Source organism: Mesoplodon mirus, assembly GCF_964341445.2.
Source record: "Mesoplodon mirus genome assembly, chromosome: 1".
Lineage (NCBI taxonomy): Eukaryota > Metazoa > Chordata > Mammalia > Artiodactyla > Ziphiidae > Mesoplodon > Mesoplodon mirus.
In genome coordinates, this window is record NC_138976.1 from 33,076,770 (window position 1) to 33,091,313 (window position 14,544).

The 14,544-nt window shown below is 45.0% G+C and overlaps 1 protein-coding gene across 2 annotated transcripts; it reads right to left on the bottom strand.

Annotated features, from left to right (window-relative positions):
- Positions 1-9,520: 9,520 nt before the first annotated feature.
- On the bottom strand, positions 9,521-14,334 carry KLF4 (KLF transcription factor 4). Of its 2 annotated transcripts, XM_082615186.1 has the most exons (5): positions 13,729-14,334; positions 13,496-13,616; positions 11,855-12,845; positions 11,600-11,764; positions 9,521-10,588 (listed from the first exon to the last, which is right to left on the bottom strand). In XM_082615186.1, exons 1-5 carry the CDS (start codon positions 13,731-13,733, stop codon positions 10,413-10,415), a joined length of 1,458 nt encoding a protein of 485 aa, XP_082471312.1. In that variant the 5' UTR covers positions 13,734-14,334; the 3' UTR covers positions 9,521-10,412. The 2 variants fall into 2 exon arrangements, with proteins under 2 accessions (XP_082471312.1, XP_082471311.1); XM_082615185.1 differs by having other exon boundaries at positions 11,600-12,845.
- Between the last annotated feature and the right edge of the window lie 210 nt (positions 14,335-14,544).

Here is a 14,544-nt window from a genome sequence, read left to right on the forward strand (position 1 = left end):
AGGTTTTGCAGCGGCATGACTGCGGGAGACTTGGGGGCCTCAGATTCTTCGTGAGTGCAAAGGAAACTTCAGGTGAAATGTTTCTTGGAACTCCTTCTGGCTCTGTTATTCATTTGTTCCTTGAGTACTAACCAGCTCCCAGACTGTGCTCCCATGCTCTGAAGAGACTTCCCTGCTTCCAAGATCTGAAATGGTCCTCTGAGTCACTTGTCCATCCCCCGAGGCACAGACCCAGATCTGTTTTAGGTTGAGGTCCCGTTTAGAGGGAAAGGGATTATCTTCAGATACTGGGAACGTTAGGAGAATGTTGGCAGAGCGTTTTGGAAGATGGCAGAGAGGGAGTGTTTCCCATGGGATGTGGCTGAGAATGTGGGCTCAAAGTACAACACTCCGGCATGCCACTCCTTTTGGCTGACTTCCTCTTGGGCATTCTCCATTCAAGGGGGCCTCAGAGTGTATAGTCTTCAGCAAAAGATACTCTGTTAGGCTAACCTCCAGTTGGCCCAACTATCAAAAGGGCTGCTAGTTCTTTATTCTAATAGAATGAATACATGTGTGAAGTACTTTGGAATCAGTGAATGAAATACCCAGGAAGAAAAGCGTGGCTTATTTACTTTTGATGAGGCTGTGGTGGTGCTCTAATGCAGAAATGGACTACCTTTTCTTGAGTCATTATCCAAACTGGAGCACAGAAGAATGTGGTGTATTTTTAATGGAATGACAGATAAGATTACTTGTTTCTATTAGAAAGAAGGGTAGATTAGGTCAATCTTGTCCTTATAGCTTCCTGTGCACCAAATTAACCCCTGTTTAGTTTAAAAAACAAACACATTCCAAGGAGGTGAGGAACAGAAAAACCCCCAAATGAAGTTAACTTGAGTTTACCTGGGAGGTGACATGATGTGGCAGAAAGAGCCTGAGCTTAGGAATCGGGTAGATCTGGCTTCCCATCACAGCTGTGTGACCTTGGGTAAGTCACTTGCTTCCTCTGGGCCTCAGTCTTCTCCACGACAAAATGGGCATAATCACAAATCCCTAAACATCTAGCAAAGTCCTTGACATGCCATAGGTGCTCCATGAATGTGAATGCTTTCCTTCTACCTCCAGCTTGCTCAACTAGAAACTCCGAGTTCCCAGGACCTTCCTCCAAACATGCAAGAAATGTTTTCTTGTGGTCAATGGCAAAGACAAAGGATGAAGAGTTAAAAAGAAAACAAACAAATAAACCATACTTCCTAAACCCACAATCTAAGAAATTGTTCCTCCTCACGCAATTTCTTTTTTTTTTTATATACAAATTTATTTATTTTTGGCTGCGTTGGGTCTTTGTTGCTGTTAATAGGGCTTTCTCTAGTTGGGGCTACTCTTTGTTGCTGTGAAAGAGCTTCTCATTGCAGTGGCCTCTCTTGTAGCGGAGCACGGGCTCTAGGCATGCAGGCTTCAGTAGTTCTGGCACACGGGCATAGTTGCTCCGCAGCATGTGGGATCTTCCCGGATCAAGGCTCGAACCCGTGTCCCCTGCACTGGCAGGTGGATTCTTAACCACTGTGCCACCAGGGAAGTCCCTCCTCACGCAATTTCTATTCCAAGTTTTATGTGGCCAATCTGGGAACACTGTCAAAGCAAATGTTAAAATTGTTTACCAAAGGACAGGTAGTTAAATATCATGTACAGCTGAGAATTTTGTTATCGCAAACCTAAAATAATTTTTCTCAAACCTTTCTTTATAAAGGAAGACATTGGATGGATGTATTCAGATATGTCCTGAGGTGGTCAGAGGATTTTTTTCTTTCAGTTCATTTTGTAGGTCCACTATCTGGTCAGACCTCTGTAGTGATGTGTTTTTTTTTTTTTTTTTTTTTAACAAAGTGCCATGCATTCTAATTAAGGAAATAATAAATGAAAATGTTTGTTTACCTATACCTATGAGTTATTTGTCAGTTGCTAAATAGATTACTGGCTCACTGTTGCTGGAGCCCAGGTAGACTCCACCATTCACAGAGAAAACCAATCTACCTGACTTCCTTAATCAGTGCAAACATTTGGCCGTGCAGTTTTATCAGTTTTTTCACAAGCAGTATTGATTGTATATCAGAACAAGAAAATGAAAATAAAAAACTCTAAACCTAGAAGAGGTCATGTGCTTCCAAATGCAAATTGAGATCCAAACATTAAACAATAGGGATCTCAATCCTTTTACAAAGGCACAAATTGCAAATCAGACTCCCACGCCAGAGTGGCTTTGCCTAACAAAGTCTTTAGAATCCCTTAGGATCAAAGAATCTTAGTCAAAGAATCCCTTAGGATCCCAAAGCCTCCCCTTTTTCTACAAGCTTTGGCACCTGGCACCAAAATAGCCTATGAAGTCAGTTATGCTGCCTAGCCATAAAGTTAATTGTGCTTAAAGCAAAATCAGGTTGTTCCCCCGGTCTAGATATGCAATCTCCAGTCTATAGAAACCCAAGTTACCTGGGTTTGCAGGTTAAGCTCCATTTTACTCGAATCATTCATTTCAACAGAAGTTTGTGATATCTTGTCAAATAAGGCTAAATCCTTCACGCTGAACCTGAAAAACGCGTTTTAACATGCTTTGACATGCACCTGATAAACAAGTTGGAGGTATCTAAAATAATAAGCAATCAAGAAAACTGAAGGGAAAAGAATGGCTCATGTGGTTGTAGTCAACGTGGTTGAGTCTCTCAAAGAACTATCTGATCACTTTTCCAAGAGAGGTAAACAAGTTTTACTGAGTTAGGATGCTGATTTTCATTTAACTTACACTTTATACCCTTAGCAGAGCAATTGCATTAGGGGAAAAATATCTGTAGACAGGCATATTTATATGTTCTTATTCATTTTCGGTTCCGTCTCTCTTTGCACAGTTGCTGTTAAGGTAGGTGTTGAACAGATTATATATGTTTGAATGAAGTTGCATGGAAATAGAAAGCAGAACAAAGCCAGAATTATATTTTTACATTTTTTCCTATGTTTTCCCTAGAGGGGCACCATGGTAAGTGAATAGTCCTTGTTTTAGCTGGTAACACAATACTATAATAGAAGCACAATAGAGATCCATGAAACACTTTTTTGGACATCGGAGCACAACATCACATTGAATTTAGAACTTTCCTTTTAAAACCATCCTTTTGCATGTGTCTTAAAAAAATCTGTATTAGCCTCTAATGTTCCCTTGGTTTCTCAGGATAGAGCCATCAGCCGGTTGGCTTGTTAAGCGAGACCTAGGCCCTGGCTGGTATTCAGATCCCCACCTGATGTGACCTTGGGCAAGTCCAGTCTTTTATCCTGGCCTCAGTTTTCTCCTTGAGTTAAAAGGTCTTGAAGACCCTTTCCTGCTCAGACAGCCTGTGTGATTTTATAGCGTTCAGTGCCTGCAATCTGTTACTCATTCCTCTGTGAGGCGGTAACAATGCCTCAAAGGCAGGGGCATTTGTCAACTCTATGCACTGTTTTCTAGAGTCAGTTTTCTAGAAGAGTTTAGACATGTTCAGAAGTCAGAAAATTACTGTCATCCAAGCAGCAAGGAGAGTCTCAAGCTTGAAGAGCAGCAAACTTGAAGAAGAATAAGGTGACCCTTCCTCATTCAGGCAGACTAGCCCACCCAGGATCCTAGAATGGAAAGTGCCTTCTTAAAGCTTTTAAAGTGTGTTTTTTCAAAAAAAAAAAAAAAAAACCTTCATAGTTTGTCATATGTTCACAGTACACTTATATTTTTGCCCTTGAAGGGAGGCACAATGGGTTTTCCAAAGGGAAGAATAAAATATTTCCTTTTCCCAAATTCTGGCTTCCTGAAGGCCATGCCCAGTTGTCCCCTAACTGCTTCCAGTGGGTCCCCTGACACCCATCTGCCTCCCCTAATACACATCAACCTCCGCCCATATGAACAAAATTCTTTCCAGAATCAACACCGAAAATCACCTGGCAAGGAGGAGTCCTCTAAGAAGAAATGCCAGGATTTGGGCTAAATATTCAATAAATGATTAGTTGTATTCAATTAAATCCAGTAACTGTGGGTATTCAAGGGCAAAGAAGGAAAGCTCCCAGTACCCTTCAGGAGCTCATGTCTGTTGGGGGAGCCAGACCCATAAAGTCTTTTTTTTTTAATTCTTGTTTGAAGTATAGTTGATTTACAATGTTGTGTTAGTTTCAGGTATACAGCAAAGTGGTTCAGTTATATATATACACATTTTATATATATATATATATATATATGTTTGTATGTGTGATATGTATACATGTATATATATTCTTTTTTAGATCCTTTTCCATTATAGGTTATTACAAGATATAGATATAGCTCCCTGTGCTATAGAGTGGGTCCTTGTTGGTTATCTACTTTATATATAGTGGTGTGCATAAAATCTTGTAGTCTATATGGATATGATTTTTTTAAATTAATTAATTTATTTATTTTTGGCTGCCTTGGGTCTTTGTTGCTGCATGCGGGCTTTCTCCAGTTGCAGTGAGCAGGGGCTACTCTTTGTTGCGGTGTGCGGGCTTCTCATTGTAGTGGCTTCTCTTGCTGCAGAGCACGGGCTCTAGGCTTGCGGGCTTCAGTAGTTGTGGCGCACGGGCTTAGTTGCTCCGCGGCATGTGGGATCTTCCCGGACCAGGGCTGGAACCCTTGTCCCCTGCATTGGCAGGCAGATTCTTAACCACTGCGCCACGAGGGAAGTCCAGGATATGATTTTAACGAAAAATCTAGATCAAGGAGGTGGGAGGGCTTATTAAGAACTCGCTATGAAGGATATATAAGTGCTTGTCAGGGGAATATGGATCTTTCCAGAAGCAGCAGAGACCAACATCTGCCAGCAAAGGCTCAAAGGCTGAAGCAGGCATAGTGCATTGGGGGGTCCAGAGTAGTTTTGCATGGCTGGTACCCTTAAGGTGTGATTGGGTACTTAAGGAGATGATACTGGACAGATAGCTGGGGGCCACAATTTAACTCTTTATCCACTACACCCTAGGGACCTTGGGAAGGTAATGAGTAGGGGAGGGGCTTGACCAGATCTGTTTGACCAGGAGAGCTGTGTGCTGGGACAGAAACAGGTGCTTTTCTTCCACCTCAAACTAAAAGTATAGATCATATTCATGGCATAGTGACCAGCTCAGAAAACTTCTGCAGGAAACGTCCCCATCTTGTTTACCTTGACAAAGGAAATAGCACATTAATTGGGAGACAGGAAGTCTGGGGCTTTTAACTCCTAAACAGGTTCACTGGCAGAACCTGGATGTTAGTAAATCCTTCTGAATTGGGGTGTATCCATTCGCCTGTAGCCCTACTTGCCCAGCAGACTGAGGATAAAAGCATTAGAAGAGAAATGCTTTGAGTATGTCAGCAAGAATGAGAAACAAAAACAAAACACTAATCTGTGAAGGGAACCTCGGTTTCCTCGTCCATAAAATGGGGATGAGAGAGGGAAATCCCACCCCTACCTTTTGTTGTGAGGCTTAATTGAGGTAATGGAGTGTGTAAATGCTTCATAGACCTCACAGAGTTGTGCAGAAGTAAGGGGTGACTATACACTAGCAAAAAGTGACCCGATCAGCAAAGAGGTATGCTTGTCTTTATTGAAAAAATCCCTTCCATGTGTCATGTCTAAGAGACTCTTCTTTTGGTTTGCACCAATTCACATATCTCCTTGGCTTTCAGCAAGTGTATCTAAGAGTTCCTTCAATTTCCCTGTAAAGTTATTTATCCATTTTAGCTTTTAAGAGGGTATGCAGGGTAAAGTGCCTGAGTGCACTGGCTTTGTTTCATGATGATCTGACCACCATTCAGTAATATGTTATTTAGTGCCAGTTAACAGATTAAAATATTATAGGTGAGATAGGTGTTGTAACCCCACTCAACCTCCTGGCCTCAGATACCTTGGACTGGACATGGTTGACTGTTTGCCCTAATTGATTTTAGATAATTGTCAAATCTCCACCTGCGGCTTCATCTATCCGTCTATTTATCTATCTCTCCATAAAGAGCTACTTCTCATTTCTTATTCTGTTTAGATGATAACATGTAACATAGACATGAAAAGAAACACAAAAGGATAGCAAATGGCCCTCATACTCTGGGATATCATTATAATTATTGTGTTGTATCAATGAAAAATGTTCTAGGAGGTATATTCAGATGTCAAAGGGATTCTGGAAGTGTGAATTATTTCCTGTCGTTGCTATTAAATTAGATTTATATTTATTTCCTCCTTTTCCTTTAAGAACAAGTGGCACAGGACATTTGGGAAGACGGGTTGCAACATGCTGACTCATTTAGGGTGTTGAGAAGACTGAAGCAATTCGAAAAAGTGATATTATAGAACTGGCATCGTGGAAAACAATTAAAAAGATAGGCTCCCTATGTTCATATTTCCAGAGAAGCAATTTGACTGATATTCCTACCCCATGCATTTCCTCCCCCTCAACTGAATCAGCTGGCTATGGTAGCCTAGACACCAGCCTGAAAGATTTTCTGTGTTTATGCTAACATTTTAGCAGTTGGTTTCCTTTGTGTTTTGACTGTGACCAGGGCACTGAACCCCTAGGTACTTCAGAAGGATTTAAGAATTTGTTAGTTTTTTAGATGGTGAGAAATTTACTCAAAATTTACTTTTTTGTTTAAGGTAAAGCCTTCCAAAGGGCGTCTGTTCTCAACTTTCATTTTAGTTTCACTTAATGTGAAGAAAAAACTTTATACAGCGTTCTGATTGCAACTGTATTCTCTGCATTTTCACAGGTAGAACATTCCGTGATATATTCCACAGCATTCATTATGTAGAGAGTTCTTGGTGGTTTTGCATGAAATATTATTGACTGAGTACTCTGCATGTGAACAGTGAATGATAGTTTCATAAACGACCTTTAGGAAGTACATAGCTTCGGCTTATCGCTATAAAAACATGTCACTATACAATAGCGTGTAAAAGGTGCTAAGAAAAGACGAGGAAATAAAATACATAAAAGGTTAATATATAATAATAAATAAAATGACAAAATAATAAATACACAAAAAAAGTTTGTGTAGGTCTGGATGCTGTCTATGCGTTTTATAAGAGAGGGAGAAGGGTGAAGGGTGAAGGTGGGGAGAAAGAGAGCGAATAAGGACTACAAATTCTTATTGTGCTGAATGGAGCTTCAGAAGCCAGAACAGGTGGCTGCATAGGCTGCTAAATTTAGATATCCCCATAGATCAAAGTACAGTGGGTACCACCACGGCTTGTTTTAGTATTTTCCCTGCAGACTTGCTTCCATAGCATAAGGACTGACTTACCTGGACTTTCTTATATGTAAAGAAATTATATGTAAAAATCGTGAATCTCCAAATATGAAATAACATTGCTTATTTCTAAAAACTGGAACAGTTTTTGAAAGGAAGAGGATTAATCCCCAACTATCCTACTTGAGATGGTGAAGGTTCCTGTTTTGTTTTAACAAACCCAAACAAGACAGTAGGAGTCAAACAGGTTCTCAGGTTGAAAGAATATTTTGCTGGAAAAGGCATTTTGTTGGAAAAGAGAGAGACTGAAAGTCTGTTGATGTGTAGGAAACACTGTTGTTAATCCTGTGTGTGTGTGCGCACAAGTTAAAATCTAGGACATATAAAATTAAATGTCATGAGAAAAATGTAATAAGCAGGCATCTCAGTTATTAGGTACTCTTTATTATACAGTATAAACAGCTCTGTAATGCAGTAATGACAGTACACCTAGGAGCTCAGAACTGATAGGTACTAAATAGTTTAGCTATTTGTGCATCTTGAATAATTTTGTCCTGTTACATTTTTGGAAAATCTTCCTCATTTTAGATACCGAAGCTTTCTTATTCAGGTTAGAAAAAGTTAATGCAAGTGATGTTTCCCTATGACATCAGAAAAATTTGAATACATTTAAAATGTCTTGATATTTTGTGAATGATGTTTCTTCTACCTGAGATGCTAGGCACTTAGTGAATATGAGAACGGTAGAACTTTTTGATAAACACTTTCCATACACAAACTATGTGCCAGAAACCTCTGTATAAGAGAAAGGTGGATTCCAAGAGCAGGAACCACAATTTAATACAAAAATAATGTATTAGAATGTAGGCTTTTTGTTTAAATAGCTTTAATTGCACTTTTTAAAATAAATAGCTTTTAATTGCACCAGTACTCTTTTTAAAACGTTTCTCCATTTAAAATAGACACTTACTTGACAATATTTGGAACCTAGAAAATTTAATCTGAGGAAACCAGTATTAATATTTTGGTGTTTCCTTCCAGTCTTTTCTCTTAATTTTCGATTGCTTCTCTCTCTCCTTCAATGCACACACACATTTGAACTTATACAATTGGAATCATACTGTTTATAGTCTTATATCCTGCTTTTTCCACTTAACATACCATGAGCATTTTTCATGTCATTAAATATGCTTTGAATATGCTCTTGGCCACATAAAATTCCATCCTATTGATGCACCTGTTTTCTTTTAAGCTAAGACACATGCCATGTTTTCCAGTCATGCTGGACTCTTAAAAGCCAAGGAAAATACTTTGTTGATCCACCATGAGCCTCTTATGAATTTCTGTTTTTCATTCCATTTATAAAATGTACCCACAGTGCAAACACACCTCTGAAACACTAGCTATAATGGATAGGTAATAAGCAGTCTAAAGAAAATGTCAGTCAGCTTCTGTCTGCTTGACAATGTTAATGAGTCACCCACATTACCATTACAAATATAGTGTCAACAAGTGTCACAAATGCTTTTTCCATTTTGTGACAGCCACAAATGAACTTCAGATTCTTGGGTATCCACCGCAAAGTTTTAAGCTTTAATAATTTGAGAAATATGCTACCAACTTACAAAAACACCATTTAAAATCTACTTGAATTTACTTTAACTTGGTTTTGTGACTGAGTCATTTTTGCCTCTTTAGTTTCAGTCAGCTGAAACAATGGGGCTGGCTTACCTTCAGAGGACTGACGAAGTTTTAAAAATCTGCTAGAAACTTTGGTTCTGCCCTCTTTGGGGGCTATAACTAAAAGTAATGTATCTGTTACACAAAGCATAAGTGAATCCTTTAATCCTCAGGAGGGCACTGTGGAACCATGTTCCTTGGGGTTTTCCGCTGTGGGGAGGTTCTTTTGTTACATAAATTGTTCTGAGTGCAAGGGCAGGCCTCGAAAGAGAGACTTTTATATTTTCATTTAATTTTAAAGACAAACCATAAAGATCTTTCAAAATGTGAACGTGTATAACTACTCTTGTATTAAACTGAGCAAACTGAAGAATTATTGAGCCGTTTCTACCTGGAAGTTCATAGGTAGGGAAACTGCTTTCATGCACTTTTTAAAGTACATTTGAAAGAGGAACCTGAACCAGGTAAGTTTTAGTCTTTAAAAAGTCTTCTTTTAATCTGTCGAGATAAAGTTGGCTTTTTGGTGTGCTTTTCACATGCCTACCCACTGGGTTTAAACTGCAATTTCTGTTATGTGCTTTTCAAGGGGAAAACCAAAAACCAAAAACAGTGTTCAGATAAAATATTATAGGTTTATTTAAAACTTACTTCTCACCTTGAGTATGCAAAATACAAACTCCACAAAATGTTCATTTTTTTACTTTGTAGTTTACAAATATACAAAATAGAAGTTTGCTTAAATTTATATTACATATTTATTAAGGCAAGGAACTATATAGAAAAAAACATTTGTTCTGCTTAAGGCATACTTGGGAATAAACCATTGTACAAATTATTGCACATCTGAAACCACAGTGCATAACAGACTGTCTGCATAAAAAGGTTAAAGTAAACCAGGTGTATTTACCTGACTTAGGTCATAAATGTAGATCGGAAGACAAAAATAGATTTTCCTTGTCAAAGTATGCAGCAGTTTGAGAACTTTGGCCTCATTTGGTACCTTTAGAACCAAGACTCACCAAGCACCATCGTTTAGGCTATTAAAACACATGTTCTGTACCTGAATTTCTTCCTCTTCTTCTAAGATCGTAATAATGGCTTTTAGAAGGCAAAGAGAATACAAGGTGATCTTTATGCTTATATTGCATCGAAACAATTCAAGGGATTCTGGTCTTCCCCTCCCCCCAACTCACGGATCTAATGTATACCCTGATATCCACAACTTCCAGTCACCCCCTTGGCGTTTTGTAAGTCCAGGAATATATATTCAAGTTGGATTTAGAATTGGAATGATAGAAGATCCAGTCACAGACCCCATCTGTTCTTTGTCATTTGGTTTCCTCATGTCTCCTGATGATCCATTCACACGTTGACTTGTTGGGAACTTGACCATGATTGTAGTGCTTTCCAGCTGGATTCTTCCCCTCACCGGGAAGACAGTGTGAAAGGTAAAAAATACTGAATGCTCGTCTGGCAGTGTGGGTCATATCCACTGTTTGGGGATTTAAAAGTGCCTCTTCATGTGTAAGGCGAGGTGGTCCGACCTTGAAAATGCCCGGTCGCACTTCTGACACTGGAAGGGGCGGTGCCCGGTGTGTTTGCGGTAGTGCCTGGTGAGTTCATCTGAGCGGGCGAACTTCCACCCACAGCCGTCCCAGTCACAGTGGTAAGGTTTCTCACCTGGAAAAGGAAAATAAAGCCACTGGAAGCGATTGTGAAAGAATTAAGAACTGGCCATAGAGGCCGAACATTCAACCAACTCCCCAAGCACCCCATTCCGAAAGGATCCAGGAAGTCTTTATACCTCTTAAGGCCAGATTAAATTTTAGATCGTAAAGCAGGAATATAAGAATTTTTTGCTCTTGTTTTTTTTTTTTTTTTTTTTAGGGGAAGTTAGATAGCTTATCACAGAAAACAAAGACCACTTAAACCTATACTTCTGTTGGACTAAGATATCGCTGTGGAGGAGATGAATTTAGAAATTATGGCTGCTAGTGCCTCTCCTAGTCCAAATCAGTAACATCCTATCCCACTAGAATCGGTTCTAAAACGTGAGAGGAGGCCACGTTTCCTGCACCAACATTATTCATGACTGCTATGCCTTAATGACCTTATATACCTACTTACATCCACAAACAAATTCTCTGCAATCTTAAACCAGAATCTTAAACCAGAATCTCAGCAAGCCTAACCATTAAGTCCTTGGGATTTAAATAAAACCTAATTGTTAAGACTAGAAAGGGGGAGGGGTGAAACTGGGTAAGGAAAAATCAATAAAAATAGCCTAGAAAACAAAAAACTGATTTAAAAAAATACCATGCTTTTGCACTGCAAAGTATAATTTCTTTTCTTTTTCTTTTTCTTTTCTTCCTTTTTTTTTTTTGCAAAGTATAATTTCTTGATTACAAGGGCAATGGTTTGCTCAAGCTAGAAGAGGCCCACAGGCAGCCTGGAATCTCCCTGCCTTTCAAAGGCCTAACAAAACTGCATTTTCAAGCACTGATACCATCCACCCAGCAAAAGGCTCCTGAGCAAAATAGTAGGCGCCGGTTTGCTTTCTCTCCTGTGATCCAGGAGATGGAGAAGATAGACTGCGCCCCACATCCCAAGGGAGGCCCTGAGGAGTGTCCGTAGTCAGCCGATGAGGCTGGACACCAGCCCCCCTCCTTTTCGCGGCTTCTGGCCTCCTACCTGTGTGGGTTCGCAGGTGTGCCTTGAGATGAGAACTCTTTGTGTAAGTTTTGCCGCAGCCTGCGTAATCACAAGTGTGAGTGGCCGTCCTTTTCCGGGGCCACGACCTTCTCCCCCTCTTTGGCTTGGGCTCCTCCGGCATGCAGGAACCGGGTGGCATGAGCTCTAGGGGTGAAGAAGGTGGGGTCAGCGTCATCCCGTGTGCCCCACCGGGGCGGGGCTCCCCAGCCCCAACTATGAATCCCTGGGACTGACCTTGGTAATGGAGCGGTGGGACCTGCGGCTGCAACTGGTCGGGCAGGAAGGGAGGATAGTTGGGCCCCGGGTGGGGATGGAAGCCCGGGGGTAGCGGCAGGGCAGGATGACAGTCCCTGCTGCTCAGCAGTTCCTCGGCACCCAGGGTCGGGGTAGTCCTGCTGGGGAGCTGCCGCCCCAAGGGAAAGTCGTGGGCAGGAGGCCGGTGGCCATTGCTGAGAGGGGGTCCAGTGCCTAAGTGGGCATCTAGGGACCGACCGACGGTACACGAAGAGACAGCCTCTTGCTTGATCTTGGGGCACATGCGCGGCGGCCCGCCGCTGTAGGGCGCCACCACCACCGGGTGGCTGCCGTCCGGGCTGCCTTTGCTAACACTGATGACCGACGGGCTGCCGTACTCGCTGCCAGGGGCACTCAGCGAAGCCTTCAACACAAACTTGCCCATCAGCCCGCCACCTGGCGGCTGCGGCTGCTGCGGTGGAATGTACACTGGGTCCAATTCGGGCCGCAGGAGCTCGGCCACGAAGCCGCCGGAGGGGCTCACGTCGTTGATGTCCGCCAGGTTGAAGGGAGCTGTCGGAGGGGGTGCAGACTCCCGGCCGTAGAGGAGGCCGCCGCCCGTGCTGCCCGGCGCCACGCCCGGGTCGCCCCCGGCCCGGATTGGATAGCTGAAACTGCAGGTGGAGGGTGCACTGGCAGGACCGCTGCTCGACGGGGAGGACGAGGATGAGGCTGATGCCGACGAGGACACGGTGGCGGCCACTGACTCCTGATGGGACAGCGAGTTGGAGAGGATAAAGTCCAGGTCCAGGAGATCATTGAACTCCTCCGTCTCCCTTCGGGGTAAGAGAGCCGGGTTGCTGCTGCCGCAAGCCGCGCCGACTCCGCCACTCTCCAGATCGGTGGCCACGGTCGCCGCCGCCAGGTCGTAGGGGCGGCCGGGAAGCACCGGGGGAAGTCGCTTCATGTGGGAGAGCTCCTCCCGCCAGCGCTGCGGGGACAGGACGCGAGAGAGACCGTCAGTGCTGTCCCTAACTGCCACCCAATGTAGTGGTGGGCCCGCCGCGCCTACACCGCCTAGACACGGGGACCGGGCAGGCAGGAAGCGCCCGGGGACTCCGGGTGCCAGCGCTGCAGTCATGGCCCACACCCGGGTCCGAGGAGAGGCAGTGCGTCGATATGGAGGATATTATGTAGTGTCTGCCCGATTGCGTGTTAGCCAGCGCCGCGGCTCGCCAGCCTGGGTCCCTCCCCCGCCAGATCCTGGGGACGCTCCCGCCGCCCCGGAATTGGGACACCGAGGCTCTCTCGGTGCGCCCTCGCCAAGGGGACGCCTACGCGCCAAGCTCACTCTGGCCCAGCCAGCGTCTGGGTACACAGACACCTCCCGCCCTGCCGCTTGCACGCTCCGGGATATGTGCGGACCCGGTGTGCACCCCCGGAGGCTCCACAGCGTCGGGACCACACGCATGTATAGCTGAGACAAGGGCGCGGAAGCCATCCCGGGAAGGCTGCGGAGCCCGTGCGGTGGCCACTCCTCCCCGTCGTCCGGTGGTTCTCGGTGACCCCAGGGCTCCGCCCGTCCCCACCCCACCCCCAGAAGCCCACCGGAGGATCCCAAAGGCCCGGAGCAACACTCACGTTATTCGGGGCACCTGCTGGACGCAGTGTCTTCTCCCTTCCCGCCGGGCCGGACGCGAACGTGGAGAAGGACGGGAGCAGTGCGTCGCTGACAGCCATGTCAGACTCGCCAGGTGGCTGCCTGTGGGCCGGGTGGGGAGCACACAGAGGCAGGAGTCAGGGGACACTCTCGACTGCCACTCTGGCGCGTCCCACCGGCCCTCACCCCTCCCTGCGCCCCGCGCCGCACCTACCTCATTAATGTGGGGCCCCAGAAGATCCTTGGGAGTCCGAAGCAGTGGGGTACCCGAACCCCAAAGTCAACGAAGAGGGAAAAAAAGGAACTTAGAAACGAAGCCAAAACCAAAAACCCCAAATTGCCCGAGATCCTTCTTCTTTGGATTAAATATAAAAGGGAGATATCTTTAAAAAAAAAGTTCCTTTGTATACAAAAGTTCTTAGAAAAGTTGTAAACTCATAAAAATAGACAATCAGCAAGGCGAATAAAAGTAGGTCCGGTGGCCGGGTTGCGCTCTCTTCGACTCAGCAGCGTCCGCCACCGCTGTCGCGGTCGCCGCGGCTATCGCCGTGGGCGCTGGGGCTGTGGCCGGGGTGGCTGGCGGGCGGCGCCGCCAGGTGAGACTGGCCGCGGTGGCGCGTATCTGCGGACTGGGCGGCGGCGCGGGGCGCGGAGTCCGGGGAGCTGCGCGGGGCGCTCGCGGCCATGGGCGCTGGCCGCGGGCGGGTGGCTGGGTGGGGGGCCGGAGGGGCGGGGAGGGGCACTTGGCGGCTCCCGGTGCCGCCGCCGCCCGCCACCGCCTCTGCTCCCCGCGCGCCCGCAGCCGCGCTCGTTCTCTCGGGCCGGGGAACTGCCGGCGCCCGCCGGCGCGCTCCTTACTTATAACTTCTTGGCTCCCCGCCCTCCCCCGCGCCTCCTACCCGCTGTGTGCTGGGGCCCGCCGCCAGGCTCCGCCCCCTCCCTTTCTTCTCTCCTCCCTCCCGCAGCCCCTCCCGCAGCCCCCCCCGCGCGTTGCCGTGGCAGCTAAATAAACAAACTCGGCGCACGTGGG